The 21093-nt window shown below is 39.2% G+C and overlaps 1 protein-coding gene across 2 annotated transcripts in view; it reads left to right on the top strand.

The window, feature by feature from the left end:
• Window positions 1-21093, top strand: part of CRTC3 (CREB regulated transcription coactivator 3) — a 107126-nt gene that overhangs the window by 39911 nt on the left and 46122 nt on the right. For both annotated transcript variants that reach the window (XM_079126831.1, XM_079126832.1), the window contains exon 3: window positions 14236-14355. In XM_079126831.1, the coding sequence (XP_078982957.1) occupies window positions 14236-14355 (120 nt within the window). The remainder of the gene's footprint in view (window positions 1-14235; window positions 14356-21093) is intronic.

Here is a 21093-nt window from a genome sequence, read left to right as displayed (position 1 = left end):
TCAGCAGATGGGGATATATAATACATTCTTTTACCCAGAAGGTGGTGTAACCATATACATTTCTGTACCTTGCTTTTTTTTACTAATATACCTTGGAGATCGTTGTTTTATCAGTTTACAAAAAGCACTGTTACCATTTTTTTTAAATGAGTACACAGTCTTCTACTATATGAATTTACCACAGTTTACTCAACTAGTTTTCTATGTGTGTTCTACACACACACACAAACACAAACACACAAACACACACACACACAGTGCTGCAATGAACATTGTATACATGCACCTGCATATATATGTAGGTATAGCTGCAAGAATTTCTAGAAGAGGAATTGCTGGAGCAACGAATATATGCATTTACAGTTTTGCGTATTATCAGTTCACCCTCCTTAGAAGTTGTACCGGTTTACATTCCTCCCTGCCCTCTGTGAGAATGCCTGTTTGCCCACATCCTCCCAACTCAGTGTTTTTTCAAACTTTTTGATCTTGGTTAATCTCAGTTGAAAAATCATGTCTGTGTGTAGTTTTAATTTGCATTTCGCTTATGAGTGAGGTGGGGTTTTTTCCCTGTTTGTGAGACATTTGTATTATCTTTATGTTGAACAATTTGTTTGTAACTTTTGTCCCTAATAGTTTGGATTTTTAAAGAACTTTTAAAATATTGGAAAAAGTAACCATTCATCTGTGATGTGAGTTATAAATATATACCTAGTTTGCCATTGTCATTTGACTTTCTTTGTCATGGAATTTTTTTTTCAAGCAGACATGTAAAATTTTGTCAAAATTTATATATCAAAATTTTTAGGTATTAAAATTTTATGTCATTTTTATTGCTTCTGTGTTTTTTCTTGTTTTCCCTGCAGGGCCAAGAATTAAACCCAGGGCCTTGTACATGCTAGGCAAGAACTTTATCATTGAATTATATCCCGAATCTTAAGTTCTTTGTCATAATTAGAAAATTGTCTTCTCTTGCCTCTTGCAATTCTTTATGCTATTATTTTTAAATTCAAAAGCTTTGCTCTATTAAGACCTTATACTAATATAAGATATGGAATATGACTATATATTTTTTGTTTCCTAGCTCATTATCCCTACAGTTTTTTGAATAATCATCTTTACTAATTTAAAATCATCTTTACTATACTGCATATTGAATAATCATCTTTACTTGGGAGGTTAGTATATGATACATTAACTTCTCCTGTTTATGTTTTTAGACTTCCTATTCCCTTTTATTATCTATATGTCTTTTCATGTACCAGTATCATATTTTTAATTAAGTATTATAGCTTTGTATTCCATTTTTAAAAACCAGAAGGGTGAATTCACTTCCATGCTGCTTTTCAGTGATTTTTTTTTCTAAACTATTCTTGCATGTTTGTTTTTCCAAATGAACTTTAAAATGGCTCATTAGGGTCTTCTAAAAAATTCTGTCTTTAATAAGTTTTATGCAACTGAGTGATGTGATCAGGTTTGTGTTTTAGAAAATTATTCTGACTACAGCATGCAAACTAAATTGAAGGACACAAGAGTAAGAACAAAAAGATCAATTACTGCAATTATCCAAGGGGAAGGAGATAGATGGGTAATTGGGGATCATAGTCGGTTTAAGAGGCGTTTAGTAGATCAAGATGACCAGACATTGGTGATGACTGGGATCAGGAGGTTAAGGAGAAAGTATTTAAAGATAATCCTAAACTTTCAGGGTTAGACAGTTGGGCATTGCCATTCCCAGAGATTCAAAGCCCACGACCATAACTGTCTCAGGAGAAAGATAGCAGATCTTCCTCCTCCTCCTCCTCCTCCTCCTCCTCTATATTTTTTGTAGGTGGACATATTTATTTCTTTATTTATCTATCTATCTATTTATTTATTTATTTAATGTGTTGCTGAGGATCAAACCCAGTGCCTCACACGTGTCAGGCGAGTACTCTACCCGAGTCACAACCCCAGCCCAGCAGATTTACTTCTAAAGGTGTTGAATTTGAGGGCTGGGGATATAGTTCAGTTGGTAGAGTGCTTGCCTTGCAAGCACAAGGCCCTGGGTTCAATCCCCAGCACCATAAATAAATAAATAAATAAATAATAAAGGTGTTGAATTTGAAATGCGTAGGCAGTCCTACAAAGAGTTGTCCAGTCGGCTGTTGAACATACAAGTCTGCAACTCTGGAGAGATCTGGGCAGCAATATAGAGTAGTGTGACAGAGCTCTGAAAAGAACTCAGCATTTAAAGTATGTCAGAGAGATAGAGGGGAAACAGCATGGGGTCATGGGATTCAGGAGACTATTTTCAAAAGAGAATAGTCAATAATTTCAAATACTTTCAAGAGGTCAAGTAATTTATGAACTGAGAAAGTCCATTTGTACTTAGTAACAAGGAAAGACCACAATTACCTGGAGAAATTTCAGTGGAATAGAAAGGATGGGAGTAGAGCAGGAGAGACAAGGTAAGGAGAACTATTCATCAAATCATGTTACTCTCTTGTTCCGAGCTTCACGTGGAAGAGGGCTGGCTGGCCATGCTTAAATGCATGTGGAAAGAGCAGAGGAGAAAAAGGCTTGTGTGCCTGTTGTTTGAGGGCTGGATAATACTGGGGAAAATATAAGGCTTAGAGAAATTGGTCAACATGATCTTTCTGAAGAGACTAATCCACTTACAGTGTAGTCTATGTGTTCTGACAGGTTTGACTTAATTTTATTTGAGTTTTCCAATATTTTTGAGATATAGAGCATCTAAGAATTTGGAATTAGGCTTAAGAATTTAATGGGAGGTTATGTTTAAAAAGCATAGGAATAGTGTATCAGTACACTACCATTTGTGTAAAAAAGGAACAGAAATAATATAAATTCATATTTGCACACATAATCAGTATTTGTAGGATTTGCAAAAAGTGAATACTCTGGTTATTCTTTGGGAGGTGGGAACTGGATAGAAGGGGAATAAGAAGGTTCCCTTATTGCTGTCCATCTTTATAATTTTTATTTGTTAAGAATAGAAATACGATCCTAGCAACTTGGGAAGCTGAGGCAGAAGGATCACAAGTTCAAGGCCAGTCTTGGCAACTTAGTGAGTCCCCTGTCTCAAAATTAAAACAAAAACTGGGATGGGATTGGAAATGTTGCTCAGTGGTAAAGCACTCCTGAGTTCAAACCCCAGTACCAAAAATAAATGTAAATATATTATCTATTAAAATAACTAGTTGTCTTTCCCCTTTTTATTTTTTATTTTGAGACAGGGTCTCACTAAGTTACTTAGGGCCTTGCTAAGTTGCTGAGGCTGACCTCGAACTTGTGATCCTCCTGCCTCAGTCCCCCAAGTTGCTGGGTTACAGTTGTGCACCTTGCACCTGGCTTAGTTGTCTTTAAAAGTAATGACTCCAGCTGGGCCTGAATTTTCTTCATTACTAATGACTCTAAGTATTGTCTGTGATCTGTCTGCTCTTAGGTATCTCAGAGCTCCTAAGAAGCAAACCTTTGCTTTGTGCCTTTGAGATATGGACTTCTACCTTTGTTCCAGTCTCTCCCAGTGGAGATTAACAGCTTTGGGGGAACAGACAGTGTTGGTTCTCGGTTAAGGAAGAGGACTGTGGCCTGGAATATCCTGGTTCTATTACCTACAGCTTGGTGGAATGGGTCTAAGGCTGGCTTATAGGGAATAAAAAAAGAAAGGGGGCAGTTATTATCCTGAAGCAGGCTAACACCTCCTACTGGTTTTCCTTGCAGCTGTAACACGTGCCTGTGATGGTTAATCCTGCAATTTTTCGGTCTCTCCATTACTATTATAAATCATTCCAAGAAACTGCAAAAATCTCAAAAATTTCCCTAAAAATGTCAAAATAAAATATTTAGAAAAGGATTAAATTTTCAACATTTCTCTTTAAGTTTCATTATGGTTTTAGAGCAAATATCTAGATTATTGCACTAACTCAACATATTTTACTTTTAAAATTTAATTTGTATATTCCATGTTGATTATATACCTTCACTCTGGAGCATTAGCAGAAATACCAAAAAATCACTCAAAACATTCAACTCTAGGTCTGAGAGAATAGCTCACTGATAAAGCACCTCCCTAACAAGTAAGAGGCTGTGTTTGATGTCCAGCACTGCAAAATAGAAAAGAAATAAATAAAATAAAAAATAAAATTCCATGAAAAATAACCAAATTCACTGATGATTATTTCTCCTTATCCATTTTTAGCATATCAAGTAAACTAGATCCCCCGATTTGGAGAATATGTTTAGTTAGTACTATAATAGTGGTGCTTAATCTGATTTCAAATTTCACTGATTAAAATCATCAACTGAACTATAAATATCATAAATCTGGAGTTTGAGAAAGCAATTTAATCACTGTTTCCTTGTCTGGGTTCTTACTGGTAAAGGGCCTGTGAGAAGCCCATAGAGAATCAAATTATTAGCTTTATTCCTGGCAGCTCAGTAACTTTGAAAGCCCCATTGGCTGGGCTCTGGGACCAAAATGAAATTTCGTCCTCCCTCCTTCCTCTTTCCAAAGTGAAGCCAGCTGAGCCTGCAGAGGCTATGTTAACAGGGCTTCCCTCTCCAGCTGCAGGCTGAGAAACTGGGGAATGTCCTCCTTCCTTGCCAGGGAAAGAGCCTGCTGAGACTGTCAGGAACCAAGAAGCTTTCTGCACTCTCAGACAGGCCTGTAACACATTAGCCCATCCGAAAAAGAGACTCAACTCAAAATGGCATCTCTCAACTGTCAGGATGGTCAGCTTTCCCTTCGTGTCTATAGACAGAAGTGGGACAAGAGGAGGGGAAAAGGCTCCCTTCATGTGGGTTCTGCCAGTTTTTCTATTTGTTTGACAAAAGAATGCCAAACCAGCTTAGCTCTCTCTCAGGAAGCAACCAGATCCATTTGCAGTTTTAACTCAAATTAAATGGGGAATCTGGTTCTCCAGACCACTTTTGGTAGCTTGGTTCTTCATGGGGACGAATGATCTTATGGAGATGGATTTTTAGCATTCTCTTATCTGGGCAGATACCCTCAAGAGATGGTGAATCCTTTAAGGACACTTTATAGCTTAGCCTGAAGAACATCCCAGAACCATGGCTATGTGAAAAAGATGTGGCCTTCTGGGAATGTAGGCTGTTCCCATGTTGAAAGGTTTGTGGTAGCAACTGGATGACCATTGGTGAGGATGCTGTGTGGTTGATCTGGCTGACCTGGAAGTCTCATGACTGTGTGAATCCAGCATAAGAGGCCATCTTGTGTGTCTCTCCTTGAACAAGTAGCCAGATGATGAAAAATACCTATGCTCTGTAAAATCAAAAATAGGATGTAAGTTTTTTTTTTAATTGAATGTTTTATTTAGAATTACTATGTGCTGTTACATTTAACTAAATATTTCAGATTATTTTATTCTTTCCAGACACATTTTCTCTTAAACTTTTCTAGTTACTTTGTGAAATTATATACTTATTTTATTCTTTAAAGACATTAGTAGTGTGGGGAAAAAGCTATTTTGTTGCTGTATGATAAAAAACTTGGCTTTCATATGTCTGTCTCTCTCTAGCATATAGATAGAAATTATTGTGGGTTACAGCTGAAAAAATATCCTTAGTTTGTTACAGCATTATAATTTTAATTAAACTTTTTATTTGAAAATTTAAAGTGTGCCTCAAAGCTGGGGATATAGGTCAGTGTTAGAGTGCTTGCCTGGCATGCCTGGGCCCTGGGTTTAATCCCCAGCACAACACATACACACACACACACACACACACACACACACACACACACACACACGTGCGAGCGCACGCACAGATACATGCATGTATATGTCTCACAGTAGAAAATTGAGATAAGAATTTTCATGTTTACTCGTCACTAGTTTTAGGAACATTTTGCCTTTCTTGTTTCATCTATCCCTCCCCTCAGGTGTTTTTTTTTTTTTTAATCTAAATTACAAATCTCTCCTAAACTCAGTGAAGTATTTCACCAAGCATAATCACAGTGGTGAATCTGGTGTGATTTTGATGCAGTGGGACCAGAAGGAGGGGAGCAGGGCAGGTCCCCATGACTGTCTTCTACTCCCATTTCCTAAGGCAGGTGCTTTGACTGCTTTCCTGCTTGACCTAAAGTGCCCACCTGACCTTTTGTGCTTCCAGGATGCCTTTGTCCTTCCTGTTTAATCTAGCTCTAGGTCTTGCTCTTTCTGCCCTGCCTTGGCTCAGCTTAAGCCTTGGTATGTCAAAAACCAATTCTTCCACAGTTCTTTCCATCACTGTCAGAATCAAAATCAGCTGCCTCTGGATATCAATGGGCAGACCTCTTTTACCCGGACCAAATTTCTCGGGTCATTATCATATTAACATCAAAGGGAAACTACACTCAACAGAGGGCCTCCCTCATTAGAACACATCACCCCAGGCAAGGAGGTGGGGTGGGAACTGGCAGTTTAAAATTTGTACTTCTCTGGAGGCCTGGGCACCATGCCCTGAAGAGAGTGAAATGCCTTTAGAGACAGGGGTCTGCATTATCCCCTGCCCTGCTTTGGTCATCCCTGAGGATTCGAAGTTGAAATTCTTCATTATAATGGAAAATAATCACTCCTGCCTGGGGTGATGTGCTGGGTAGTGAGGGAGGCCTTCTGTGGAGCTCAGTGCCCCTTTTAACTTTGATGCTAATAGGACAACTGGAGAAATTTGTTCTGGGTAAATTACGTTTCCCCATTGATCTCTAGAGGCAGCTGATTTGCTTCTTTCCATGATGGAAAAGTAGAAAGAATAGAATAATCTTTCATACATAGCCATTGCTAGTTTTAATAATGCCCTTGGACTTTTTGGTCATGCATCCTAGGAGTAAAAGTTTTGTGCCAGGTTTGGTAGTACATATGTGTAATCTGACCAGCTGGGGAGGCTGAGGCAGGAGGATTGCAAGTTCAAAGCCAGCCTCAGCAACTTAAGTCTCAAAATAAAATATATATTTTTTAAAAGGGCCCCTACTCTGTCAGTCACCCTGATATCTGCACACCTGGATCAATTTGCTCTTCATGTGGTGTTAGTTTTAAAAAAATATTCAGAAGCCTAACTGGCTGCCATGGGGCATGTCTGTAATCCCAGCAAGTCAGGAAACTAAGGCAGGTGGATCACAAGGTTAGCCTTGGCAATTTAGTGAAGCCTTCAGCAACTTTGGCAAGAACCTCTTTTTCCATATATATATATATATATATATATATATATATATATGTATGTATATATATATATATACATATATACATATATATATATACATGTAATGTATATGTGTATACACACACATATTTATATAAGCACTTGGAAATAGAGTTTTCTATGTGCTAATAGGATGACTTCTTGCATATAAGAAGTTCTATCAAGGTTGGGTACAGTGGCAAACCTGTAATCACAGCAGCTTGCGAAGCTGAGACAAGAGTATCACAAATTCAAGGCCCTTCTGGGAAATTTAGTGAGACCCTTTTCTCAGATTACTGGGCCTAACATCCCTTTATATATTTCAGAATAAAAAGCATGTGCATGTGTGTATGTGTGTGTGTGTATATATGCCTTCCTGGGGATGTAGCTCAGTGATAAAGCACCCTTGGGTTTAATCTCTACTGTCCCCCACCCCCCCCAAAAAAAAAAAAAAAAAATTCAGGACCCTGCAATCCTGCAGTACAAGGAGAGCCTGAGACAGGGGCTTTCAGTAAGTCAACATCCACTTCTCACTTTGGCCATGCCTACTTACTCCATAGCTCAGCCATAGAAGCAAAGAAAAATTTGGCCACTGTTCTCCATTGCCCACCCTGATATCACCCTCACCCTCCTGCCTGCCTCATGAAGTTCTATTAAACTTTCGTGTTTGAACCATTCTCTATCTTCAGTCTGCCACCCTTAAATTTGGTGACTCAAACCCAGAATCCACCTTTTCCCTGCCTTAGGTTACCACTCAGTCATTATTCCATACTCAGCCCCAGCAATTAGGCTGCCTTGTGAAGCAGAATCAAGTAGGCCAGCTCTTGACTAAGGTGTGTGGGCCTCCTAGTGCTAACCTGCCTATCAAGCTGTTGACACTGGCATCTTTGCTGCCACTTACAGCATTATCATTCCCATGGGGCCATATCCTTTCTGCTCTCTAGTGCTCAGGGTTTTACATTAAGGCTTATGCTGGCCCCAGGTTCTCAGATGGCCTACCATCACTATACGTGTTTCAGAATAAAAACTACAATGTCATTCAAAAACCAACAGAAAGCTAAAGAAATTCAGTGAAATTCTTATTCTTCCCACAAGGAATGTTTGGAACATTATTGGAAATTATTTCAAAAGGACTTTTCCTCCTCAGTGTTGCCCCTGCCATGCTGGGCTCTTGAGTACATGTTCAGTCTCCCTTGGGTGGTCTGACACTGCATTCCAGACATTGAGTGGAAGAGCATTGTATACAAAGGCACAAAGGCCTCCCTCTTCTTCATCAGGTATCTGGATCTAATGTTCTGAGAGAGAATAGTGCTTTTCAGAGCCAGAGGCCAAGGCCCTCCTCAAAGTATTTAGGTACTGATTTTGACTTTTGCCTCTTTGTTGCCCTTCAAGAAAAACTGGTCTTTCCTTCTCAGTTTAGTCTCTCTCTACCATCACTGCTGTATCAGCCAGCTTGGCTACAGTAACAACCAATCCAAAAATTCTGGGACTTTGAACGTTAATTTTTCACTTATATTACATGCTGGTGTCTTTATGACACCTACTGAAGCTCTCCTCCTTGTGTCTTTTTTTGCAGTTGAAGTTGAAGGAGCATCCTATATTTAGGACCTGCTATTCTCATGGTAGAAGGAAAGGAGTGAGAGAGTTTCTGTTTCAGCAAAGTCTATGTCATGGGCTGAGGGTGTAGCTCAGTCATAGGCACTTACCTAGCCTTATGTGAACCTTGGGTTAAATCCCCAGTACTGCCAAAAATAAATAAATAAAGTACATTCCATCTGTTCATTAGCCATTGACCAAAACAAGTCACATGGCTCACTATGTCAGCTTTTCATTGCTGTGGTAAGATACCTGAGAGAAATAATTTCAAGGAGAAAAGATTTATTTTGGCTCATGGTGTTTCAGAGGTTTCAGTCTATGGTCACTTGGTTTTGCTGATTTTGGGCCAGTGGTGAGGCAGAACATCATAGTTGGGAGAACATCATGGTGGGTGTGGCAGAGGAGAGAGGCTCACTTCATGGCAGCCAGGAAGCAGGAGGAAAGAGGGAGGGAGCCACAAACAAGATCTAGTTCCCAAGGGCATGCCTCTAAGAACCCACTCTCTTTGACTAGGTTTTACCTCCTACAGTTTCCACCACCTTCCAATAGTCTAGATTGATGAGCTTAGAGCCCTCACGATCCAATCATTTCCAAAATTCCCACCGTTCTGTATTGCTGCACTGGGAATCAGAAGTATTCAACACATGAGCCTTTAAGGGGATGTTCCAGATCCACACCATAACACCCACTCAAAATTTTTCAGCCATCATTCCAGTCTGCAGCTGTTCAAGGTGATATGGTGTGAGCAACAGATAGTGCCTCGCTAAGATGTAGGTCTCTTCAGGGAGACTTCTGGGAGCCTCTGAATTCTGGGGAAGCCCCTAACAATGATGCTGCTCCTCTAGACCACAAAAGGACTCTGCAGGGTGACCTGAACATGATCCTTCCTAGCAAATATCACCTGATGATAATGTTGACACTCATTCTCCTTGCTAATGCCCAGGTATTCCTGGGAGACAGCATCTTATTTTCTCAGCAAGCTTGTGAGGAAGTTATCATCAGTATCATTCCTATTTTATGGGTAAGGAAGATGAAGTAACTTGTTAGTAAGTCGAGGACCCTGAGCTTGAACTGTGGAATGTCTTATGAACGTTAGAAATGGATTGCTATACAATTATTGAATTAACAAATATAAGAATATATGGAAAATTGTTTCTGGATTAAGTGCAAAAAATAGATCTCAAAAGAATACCATACTCTGGGTACAACCATGTAAAAACTATATTTGGATAAACTAGAAAAGAAACAGGAAAAATGAAGTACTTGGCCTTTTAGGATGGCAGAGATTTTTCTCTCTATGTCTCAAAGTTGACTTAATAATACATTTTTAAATAACAAAATTTTAACTTTCAGTAAACAAGAGATTGAAAGTTGGTGGGGAAAGGAGAATTATGTGTCTGTCACTATGTTTTTTTAGTTGCTTGGCTAACTAGCAAACACCATGTTTGACAGACTTCTTCACTCTTTTTTTTTTTTTCTTCCCCTTCCAGTGCTAAATTAGGCATTGAACCCAGGACCTTGCACAAGCTAGACAGGTGCTCTACTACTGAGCTATACCTCCAGCTCATACCTCTTTGCTCTTAAACCTCCTCAGTGCCCTGCTTCTCTAGCTGAACAACTGCTGTAACTCATTTGATGAGCAAGGCAGGTCCCTGTGAATTGAGAAGGCTAAAGCCAAATATAGTTTGGATTGGATTAAGGTCAGATACTACAGAGATAGAAAGTTGAGGTTGGGCCATGGCGAGGAAGAGAAGAAAATATCAAATGTCAACTGAGATTATCCCCTGCAAACTGAGTCCCAGTAGTAATAAGGGATTTGAGCCAGCAGAAGTTAATGATAAAGAGGCAACTGTAAATAGAAAGTATAGGCATGACAGGAAGTCTAGATGACATTTCAGAGCTCTTTGCTTTTGGAGACTCCTTCTAAAGACCCTCAGCTATGTAATGTTGGCCTCCCAGAGCCAGTCTGTCAATAACTGTGCTCTGAGACTCTTCAGTGAGAATTCTGTATTTTTAAGTACATTTAATATTATTATAGTGAATATATCATCATATTGACAGGGGAAACACCTGCCCTCTTTTGGGCACAGAAGCATCTGTCTCTTAAAATCGTTTTTTTTTTTTTTTTTCAATTTTGGCTAATCAGGTTTCTTTTTTTCATACCAGGGGCCCAGTAGTGTTTAACCATTGAGCTACATTGATTCTTTTTATTTATTTTTTATTTTTTATTTTTTAGATGTGAATAGACCTTTATTTTATTCATTTATTTATATGTGGTGCTGAGAATTGAACCCAGTGCCTCACACATGGTAGGCAAGCACCCCACCACTGAGCCACAACCCCATCCCCTTATTTTTTATTTTGAGACAGGGTTTCACTAAGTTGCTTAGGGCCTCACTAGGTTGCTGAGACTGACTTTGTACTTGGGATCCTTTTGCCTCAGCCTTCTGAGCTGCTGGGATGACAGGCATATGCCATCGTGCCCGACAGATAATCAGGTTTCTGATAATAAAATATGCTGTGGGCATGATCCTCTTGATTAGCAAAAACATTTCTATGTATTTATTTTGTATTAATAGTATTTTTATTTAGATATATTTTTATTTGTTATATTTCCTGCCATATAGCATATGAACATAGTTAAAATCATTAAACATCTCTTATCCCAAGTATTTCTAGGCCCTATAAACCTAAAATTATAAAAGGCTAATTGTTATGTGACCTGTAGCCTAAAAACTATGTATTATTTGCCCAAGTCAATAACGTTGTAATTATTTTTTCAAGGTAAACATAATTTAAAAAATAGCAAAAGTAATGATCATATTTTAGGTCATTCTAAAGATATATTTAATTTTGAAGTCATTCATATTTTAGAAAAGAGAAGGTAAGTCCTGCTTTAATATCTGTGCCTTTTTCAGATTTTAGACTTATAAACTTTTCATTTTGAAAAAATTTCAAACTTTGCAAGAACGATGATTTTGTATATACCCCATTCATGTAAACTCACTAATTGTTAACATTTTGACCCATTTTCTTTCTCTTTCCTTCCCTTAATATGTGTGTATACATGTTATGTCTACTTATTTCCTGTGCCTCTTTTTTTCTGGGGGAGGTATTGGGGGATTGAACTCAGGGGCATTCAACCACTGAGCCACATTCCCAGCCTTATTTTGAATTTTATTTAGAGACAAGGTCTCACTGAGTTGCTAAGTGCCTCACTTTTGCTGAGGTTGGCTTTGAACTTTCAATCCTCCTGCCTGCCACTGTGTCTAGCTCCTCTGCCTCTTAACAATAAGGAATTCTTTCATCTAACCATAGCCACACTATAATGATCAATTAAAGGATATTTTATATTAATGACAATATCATCTACTGTATAGACCTTATTCATAATTTGCCAACTATGTGAATATTGTCATTTACAACATGCATATCTCCTCATCTCCTTTAATCTGGAATATTTCATCATCTCCTTTAATCTGAAATACTTCCTTAGGGTTGCTTTTGATTTTGATCTTTTATGACTGCAATTTGGGGAGAAGACAGGCCATTTGTTCTGCAGAATGGCTCTCAATGGGGGCTTGCCTGATTGTTCACAGTGATGCCTTGTCATGGTGTCATTCCCCAAAACACCTGATATTAGTTTGTCCTGTTGTTTTTTTAGATATTTCAGTTTATTATTCCTTAGAATAGTGTGCCCTGTTACCTGAGATCAAATCCAGCTTACCTACTGTAATAAATACAGAAATTGTTCCTCACTACAATCTCTTTATTTTATAAGTTCATAGATTTGCTTTGTTGAAATAGATTGGAACTGTTAAACTAAATTAGCCTAAACACTTTATCAGCCCTCTTAAGTGGATTAGGAGTAATTCCCAAATCCATATGTTTAACAAGGAAACATTAGCAATCAGTTCTTAGCTAAGGAAGCTCCCTTATAAATACTCTCATAGAATTCCTTTGTTGGTAAGCTAGCTATTTTATATAGGATTCAATTTACTTAAAAGGGAATCTGTTTGGGGGCTGGAATTGTGGCTCAGTGGTAGAGCACTTGGTTGGCATGTGTGAGGCACTGGATTCCATCCTCAGCACCACATAAAAATAAATAAAAAAATAAAGGAAAGGTATTGTGTACATCTACAAGTAAATTTTCTTTAAATAAAAAAAGAAGAAAAAAGAAAATCTGTTTTAAAGGTATGTGAACTGATTAATTTGTTTGATTTATTCATTTCAGTGTATACCTGTCAAAGCATAACATTGTATGCTGTAAACATATATAGTCGTCTTACCCCATACTGGGGATTAAACCCAGGGGTGCTTTACCTCTGAGCTACATCCTCAGCCCTTTTTATTTTTTATTTTAAGATAGGGTCTTGCTCAGTTGCCAAGGTTGGCCTTGAACTTGTGATCCTCCTGCCCTAGCCTCCCAGTAGCTAAGATTATGGTTGTATGCCACTGTGCCCAGCTATATTTTTTTTCACGATTATACCTTAGTAAAACTAGGAATGGGGTAGAGAAAGAAAACCTGTTTTCATATATTTAACAAACACATCTGTTATATAATGTTGTATACACATTGCCCTGTTATGTAATATTTAATGATCCAACCTGGAATTTGGTCTGGGACAACCAAAAAGGTTGCCCTTTATGATGCAATCTCAAAAATATCAAGCAGTATACCTCAAGCATCATTTAATAAAAGATTTGGGGGTTTTTCACCATGGATTTGCCTGTAATATATTTATACTTTCATTTGTACCCTTTGGAAAACAAAGAATTGCATGTTTTCCACTTGTATTTAGGTAGTATCCCTTTTTCCTTCCTTAACTCAAGGTTGCAAACTCAGATGTCTAACATAATGAGTTAGGGAGGTGATTCTGATGTGAGTATTAAAAGCAGGAGAGTGGGTGGCCCACCTACAGGGAACTGCTACTGTTAGCTTCAGCCTGTTACTGCCATGTAAGAATGTGGATCTATGTGGCCAAGACATTCTGATTTTTCCCTAGAAGCTTCAAATTCAAATTTTTAAACATCGTGAATCCAATCAAAAATTTAAAAGACTATGCAGAGCAAGTTGGTATCCCATCACTTATCATCCTTTTGTTATCTTAAATATACCTCTTTTATATGTCTCATACTTGGGCATTGTAGGAATTTGGTATATGAATTCATAATACAAGGTATATAAATTCCCTGATTCTTCGCCTTCACTTGTGACAATTTTATGTATCATTCTTTCTGCTTTTATCTTAACATGCTAAAATTATTTTTAACTATTTTGTAATTAGATAGAAATAGTGCCACTCACTGCATTATTTTATTTACCTTGACTGAAGGCACACCAATATACAATAGGAAAATTATAAACTCAGTCTTTTCATCTACTGTTATCAGTTTTTGCTCTTGAGAGTGAGTGACAATTCCGAGGTCAGAGGTCAATTTCTTCTTCCCTTCTCTCTGCAGCCGTCATTTCATCAAGTTGATAATGTTCGTGGAACCCGCCACCACGGGCTGGTGGAGAGGCCAGCCAGGAATCGCTTCCACCCCCTTCACCGAAGGTCTGGGGACAAGCCAGGACGGCAGATATCCTTTGTCACTGTCTGAAGGGAGTATAAGTTTTGGAATGTTTGAAAGGTTTTCAGGATTTATCTTCCCTATAGTTCTCCTGCCACCTTAGAATCTTCATTTTATCTGATATATGGAGGCAATAAAAGTAAATGAATTTAAAACTAGAAACGTCTCTACAGCTATTTGGAAAGACCATTGTAGGTGTTTAATTTGTGAAAGCATTGATAACATTCAGTTTAATGAGATAACTGAATATAAACAACATGTGATTCAGCTCAATCTTGAGATGTTCTCAGCATTTTCTTTACAAATTGTCAATATCAGAGTTAAGCCTGCCTTTGAATTGAGTTGGAGAGATTTAGTCCATCCAACAAAAATGGATAGACAGATATGTGATTCATTTGTATTTCTGTTGACCTGGTGACCTGAATTTGGAACTTAAAGAAGAAATCTCATGCAATTTTCTGTTTGTAGATTTTTAAACTCGATAAATGACAACGAAAATAAAAACTTGATATTTAGGAAAATTCTTATACAATGATGTATACATGACAGCAAACTCTGTGTTGCTAAGTAGCAGTAACAACAAGGAGATGGCAAGCTCAGCTTACAGTTTTAACTAGTACTTGTCAGAGGGTTCAGGGACAGGATAAGGGCTGCATGACCAGCATGGTGCTGAGGGCTTTGGGAATACTGAACTGGGATGGATTTTGTGGGAGAGGATACAAAAGTGTGCCAGGAGGGCCTCTGTATCCCTTCACTCTTCTCAGCACACAGGCACAGGGTGGAGGAAGGAGAAGAAAGGCATAGTGAGTCTCCCTGCAGAGAGCCGAATTCCTGGCAGTGATGGTAGGGCTGGCTACACAAGCCTAGAAACCAGGAAGTGGGGGAGGGCACTCATGTTTACTGAGCACCTACCCATGCCAGGCACTGTGCTGGGCAAGTTGTATGTCATTTAGTCCTCAGAGCTCATTGAGTCGTTTATTTTTTTAACCCCCAATTTCCCTTGAGAAACTGAGTATTGTAGTACCTTTTCCAGGATTCCACTGCTATGATTGGAGAAGCCTGGGATCAATCCAGGTCCAACTGATGCCCAGCAGTACTCCTGCCCTCCCTACAACACCCCAATTCACTGGTTGGTAATGAGGACCATGTATAAAAGAGACCCTGGTGTGAGGAGTTGTGGGGGGCATACAGAGAAATCCCTGACTACCTGACCTCAAAGCTTTTTGGGGTTTTTTAATCTCTTTGGAGTTGAGGATAATGACTCCAGGGAATGTTGATTTCTGTCTTCTCTCCCACCCCTCAGAACAACACATTTGGTCCACAGGGGTGCCCTGACTTCTAGTTTTGTACATTATGTCAGGGAACATGAAGGTGATACATGATTTTGATTCCTTTCTGGAATGTGTGCTAACTTTGACAGAAAATGCAAAAGGTAAGAGGAAACTGAGACAATTTGCCTGATCACACATGTGGGCGTGAACTACTTCATCAAACCATGGTTCAAATTGCTTGGAATTCTCAGGCAAAATATTATTTATTCACCTGATTTAACAATACAGTGTATCTTTTCCTTAAATTTCTCAGTTCCCTCTTTCTCATGTTAGTGTTCTTTCATATATGTTTTACTGTATGTATGTATTATTATTATTATTATTATTATCATTATTTTGGTATCAGGAACAGAACTCAGAGGCACTCCACCACTGAGGCACATCCCCAGCCCTATTTTGTATTTAATTTAGAGACAGGGTCTCACCGAGTTGCTTAGTGCCTTGCTTTTGCTGAGACTGACTTGGAATTCACAATCCTCCTGTTTCAGCCTCCTGAGCTGCTGGTATTACAGATGTGTGCCAGTGTGCCTGGCACTGTATGTATTTGTGTGCATATGTATGGGGTGTACGACCATCTCAGGTTTTTTCAAAGAATGTATAGTCTATATACATACATATATGTACATAGCTTTATTAACCAAAGAAATAGAAGATGAGGGAATTGAAGAAAAGAGAAAGAAAAAAATGATTTGTAAAGACACTAGTCTAGTGGGAGTGGCAGTGAAGCCAGCAGGTGGCCAAAGCATAGTGTGGTGCTGGAACCGAGGCAGCTCAGGAGCAGTGTGGGTACTGTGGGTAGGAGGGGCAGTTCTCAAGTCTTGGAAGGCCAGAGAAGGTATTGAGGAGAGAAATTAGAGGCTTGGAGGCTGAAGAAGTAAGGAGATGATGTGCCCATTTATTCAACAGATAAATGTACTTCTTCCCTGTTCCAGGCACTGTCCTAAGCATTGAGGATGCAGTGATAAACTGTCTCTACCCTTGTGAGTTTCCAGTCCTTTGGGAGATGACAGATAGCAAAGAGGCAAACAACAACAACAACAACAACAACAACAAAAATTAAAAAATAAAAAATAAAATAAAAGTAAGGAAAGTGACTTAAGATACTGAAACATGATATATAAGAGTAAGCAATTGAGCAGGGAGTGTTCAGGTAGTAGGAACAGAGCTGTGCAGTCGCAGAAGGGGAGGCTATGCTGAATATTCAGGGAACCCTGTCTCCTCCCAGGTAATGTATCCTAGGAGACAACTTGACTGTATGTACAAGTCAATTTGTGAGAGCATCAACAAAGCTTGTAGACTCCGAAGGGAAGGAGAGGCCAAAGCCAAATTAATATACAGATAAACTTGTTCAGCAGACAATATGAGTCTGACTCACTTATCATGAGCTCTCTCTCTCTCTCTCTGTGGTCCCTAATTGGGGTCCTGGGACTGGACATTTGCTGATACAAAGAAAGTTCTTTAGCCTAGTTCTTCAGTCCTGCTGCCCACTAATGAAGCAGTGAGTCTCTAAGGAATCAAGGGACCATGAACTTCAAGTAAAGTATAAAAGCAGGATTATGATTTTACATCAAACGTGTTAAATTTATTCAGGAGAACTTGGAGGGAGAAGGCTAAGTCCTTTCCTTACATGGCCTACTTTCTGTTGGTTATGAAATAATTCACTTAAAATTGTTGCCTTTCACATTTCTCTGTTACCTTTTTAATGAAGTTGTATCATTTGAAAATGTGAAAACAGTTTTGAATCTTTGTTGGTAGAAAAAGGAAAAAATGGTTTCAGAATTCTCTTATTACATTCGTTTTCTTGGCTTGGGTGTTATAGGATGAGCAAACTAGCTTAGATACAGTAATCACAGATAAAATGAACATTGTTCAACAAATAATTCAGCTTCCTCCCAGAGTGGGCAGCCACAATAAGCAGATCCCAGGCAGAGATTCCTGCTGCAGTGGGCGGCCATACTGCAAAAAAGACTAGAGTCGTGGGCCATGCTGTTGGCCCAGTGGCTGCCACAAGCAAAGGCCAGGGCACCGCCACAGCTGGGCCCTGGCTGGGCCCCCCACAGGCAGAGAGGCGCCACCAAGGTTTGTTCCTGGCTGGGGGCCTGAGCTGGGGAGCTCAGACTACAAACTCTTCTCCCTGTCTACAGCTGCCAGGCTGTTAGCAGCCTTCCTTGCTCCTCATTCCTTGAGGCCAATGAACATGCTGTATTCCTAACACCATCTTATTTAAGCACCATACATTTAAGCAAATGAAATTTTTCTCAGACTGTGAGTAATAAATTGTGGCACACTCAACAATTGTAGAAAATGCCTTCTAAAAGAGATTTGTTATTTTTTTTTTTTTTTGAAAGGGAGAAAAAAAACATATGTTTAGGAAGCTTCCCAACGAAGTTGAGAGTGCATTATTGTGAACAGTCCTGAAAGGATGACTTAAGGCCTGTCAGAGTTAGGAATGACTCTCTTCTCTGCAGTGATTTGTTTAATCACAATGAGATGAGAATTTTAGAACAGATTTATAGGATACTGTTTCTTTGAAATGCATGGCCTATTAAATTGTAGGAACACCATGCTCTCTGTTCCCTTTTGGAGTCTCACAGTACATAGTAAGGCTCAGAGAAGCCCTGCCACTAAGAAACTTCATATCTTTGACCCAGGGTTTCTCATTTTTACCTAACACTCATGTAATGTCAAAGGACAAGGAAACATTATTGGTCTTTAGAGTTTTAAGGGGAAAATGTTCTGACTTAAAATTCCACAGGTAGCCTATTGCTGCCCATGCTGAGGGAAACAGGAAGATGCAAAGACTGAAAAAGATCCTGCTCATATACCTGCCTTAAAATTGACTTCAGGATGTATTCCAGAGGGACGTAGAGGTCAAGGGACAAGAGGAAGTGAGGTTAACAGTAAAGATGTGACTGAGAAATTAGGAAGGAACCAAATTGTGACCAGTTTCATATATTAAATCTGACTCTGGGTTCTATTAAGCAGATTCCAAGTCCACTGACCTTGCCAGCTGCGTGGAAGGTCACAGGCTTGCCCACAAACTGTGTTCCTGGCAGAACAGAGTTTAAGAGGGCAGAAGAGAAAATGACTGGCCTCCAGGCTACCTCTAGAAGGCTGTTCTAAGTCTGCCCCAGGTGCAATTACCACACGGAGACTAGAAGCCAAAAGAAGAATCCAGGCCCCTTGCTCAGCCTGACTAGGCAGGCAGAACCAAAAAAAAAAAAAAAAAAAAAAAAAAAAAGACAGGGTGGAACTTGTTTTGAGCTTCTGTGGCTCAGTGACTCCACCCACTATTGGTAACTGGCCAACAGATGCCTCTCTTATCAAAAAAAAAAAAAAAAAAAAAAGAGCTACTCCCCTTCTTCCAGGGAAGAGGGAGTAAGAGCTGTTCCCTTTAACACCCCCTTGTTGTGAGGAGTTGGGTCTCTGTCCATGGATTGAACTGCAGAAGGATTTTCCTCAACTGACCACAGGGACTTGGAGAAGGAAGAAAGACTGGTGATTCTGAGATGCCAACTTGAACATCTAGGTGGATGGCTCCTCATTAAATAAGATGAAGTATAAGAAGAGGGCAGGTGGGAGAGGGTGAGGGGTGATTGGTTGAATTTTAGGTAGAATGTGAGATATCTGATGTATGTTTGTTTTTTTTTTGTTTTTGGTTTTGGTTTTTTTGTACTGAGAATTGAACACTGAGGTGCTCTACAACTGAGCTACATCCACATCCCTTTTTATTTTTTATTTTGAGACAAGGTCTTGCTAAGTTGCTTAGGACCTCACTAAATTGCTGAGGCTGACCTCAAACTTGTGATCCTCCTGCCTCAGCCTCCCAAGTTGCTGGGATTATAGCTGTGCACCATAACACCTGCCTCTGGTGTGCTTTTGGAAGTGAAACCAAATAGGCAGTTGGAAATAGGGACTGTGGTTCACAAGAACTGTTGGGAGCTAGAGGCATAGATTCAAGAGTTGCTGGACTAGAGGCAAGGTAAGGATGCAGTTGACTATGGCAATCAGGGGAGGCAGGCTTTTCCACTCAAGGAGGCACTGGCCCAGAGGTTCTAGTTTCCCCCTGTTCCCACGCTACCTGGTACCCGGTGATTCTGAGTCCCTTTTCCCCATCCTGTCCTTGGAAAGCAATGCCAGTCCACATAGAATGAGGCTGCAGCACCTCAGGGAACATCCGTTGGAAGGCAAAGGAGGAGGAGCCAAAGAGGGGAAGAGAAAAGGTCCATGGTAGGTATGGGGACATTTTTCAGACTTCATTTCTATTTCTATACATTGCAGCCACTTCTTCCTTGCTTACTTTATTTATAATTTTTTTAGATGTTGGTGGGCCTTTATTTTATTCACTTATTTATATGTGGTGCTGAGAATCAAACCCAGTGCCTCACACATGTTAGGCAAGTGCTCTACCACTGAGCCACATCCCCAGCACCTTCCTTGCTTACTTTTTAAGGCTTAACTAGCTAAGCTGTTAAGGAGGTTCTGAAGAAGGAGCTAGTGTGACTTGTTAAAAACCCCGGCCAGGCATGGTAGCACATGCCTGCAATCCCAGTGACTCAGGAGGCTGGGGCAGGAGAATCACAAATTCAAGACTAGCCTTAACAACTTAGTGTAAGTAACTTAGTGAGATCCTCAAGATAAAAAAGAAAAAGGACTGGGAATATGGCTCAGTGGTAAAGTGCCCCTGGGTTCAATCCCTGGTACCAAAAAAGAAAGCAAAACACAAACACACAAAAAACCAAAAAAAAAAAAAAAAAAAAAAAAAAAACATATCCTGGAGGCTAGTAGGGAGGCTCAGGGGTGGCTCAGTGGTAGAGCACTTGCCTAGCATGCACAAGGCCCTGTGATCCATCCCCAGAGAGAACAAAAAAAAAAAAAAAAAAATCACTCTGTGTCTTGTGCTTCTTTTTTGTTTGTATGCTGGCTCTCCAAAACTGCTTGTTGAATTAAAAACAAATTTAAGTTTACAAATAAAGGTGTTTTTTCTGTCTTCAGGTTGTTCTTAGGACATCTCAGTGTTGAAGACTAATTAAATGCAGTTTTTTGAAATCTTAAAAAGAACAGATAAGCCTTTTTAAGTTTTCTTTCTTTTGAGTTTAACTGTCAGCTTGTAATTTTAGTGACTCTCTTAAGAGAGTTCTCAAGAACCCACAGTTCTTGGGTTTTTAAATATCTACCAAAATAGATGAGACAGTAAGAAATAATAGAACTCAGAGGCCACGTCTTTTAACTTTGGATACCTTGGCTTAATTATGTGAAAAATGTCAGGAATTTACTACATTTTCATGTTATTAATATACATCAGGAAGGTTGAAATGCTAACTTACAGCTCAACATTGAAATAACCAATATTTGATCATTATAATTATGCCACTACATTTTAATTTGAATTATCAATACTGTGTAATTGTACTGA

This window comes from Sciurus vulgaris (assembly GCF_902686455.1).
Source record: "Sciurus vulgaris genome assembly, chromosome: 2".
NCBI classification, from domain to species: Eukaryota; Metazoa; Chordata; class Mammalia; order Rodentia; family Sciuridae; genus Sciurus; species Sciurus vulgaris.
This window is presented reverse-complemented; position numbering and strand designations above follow the sequence as displayed.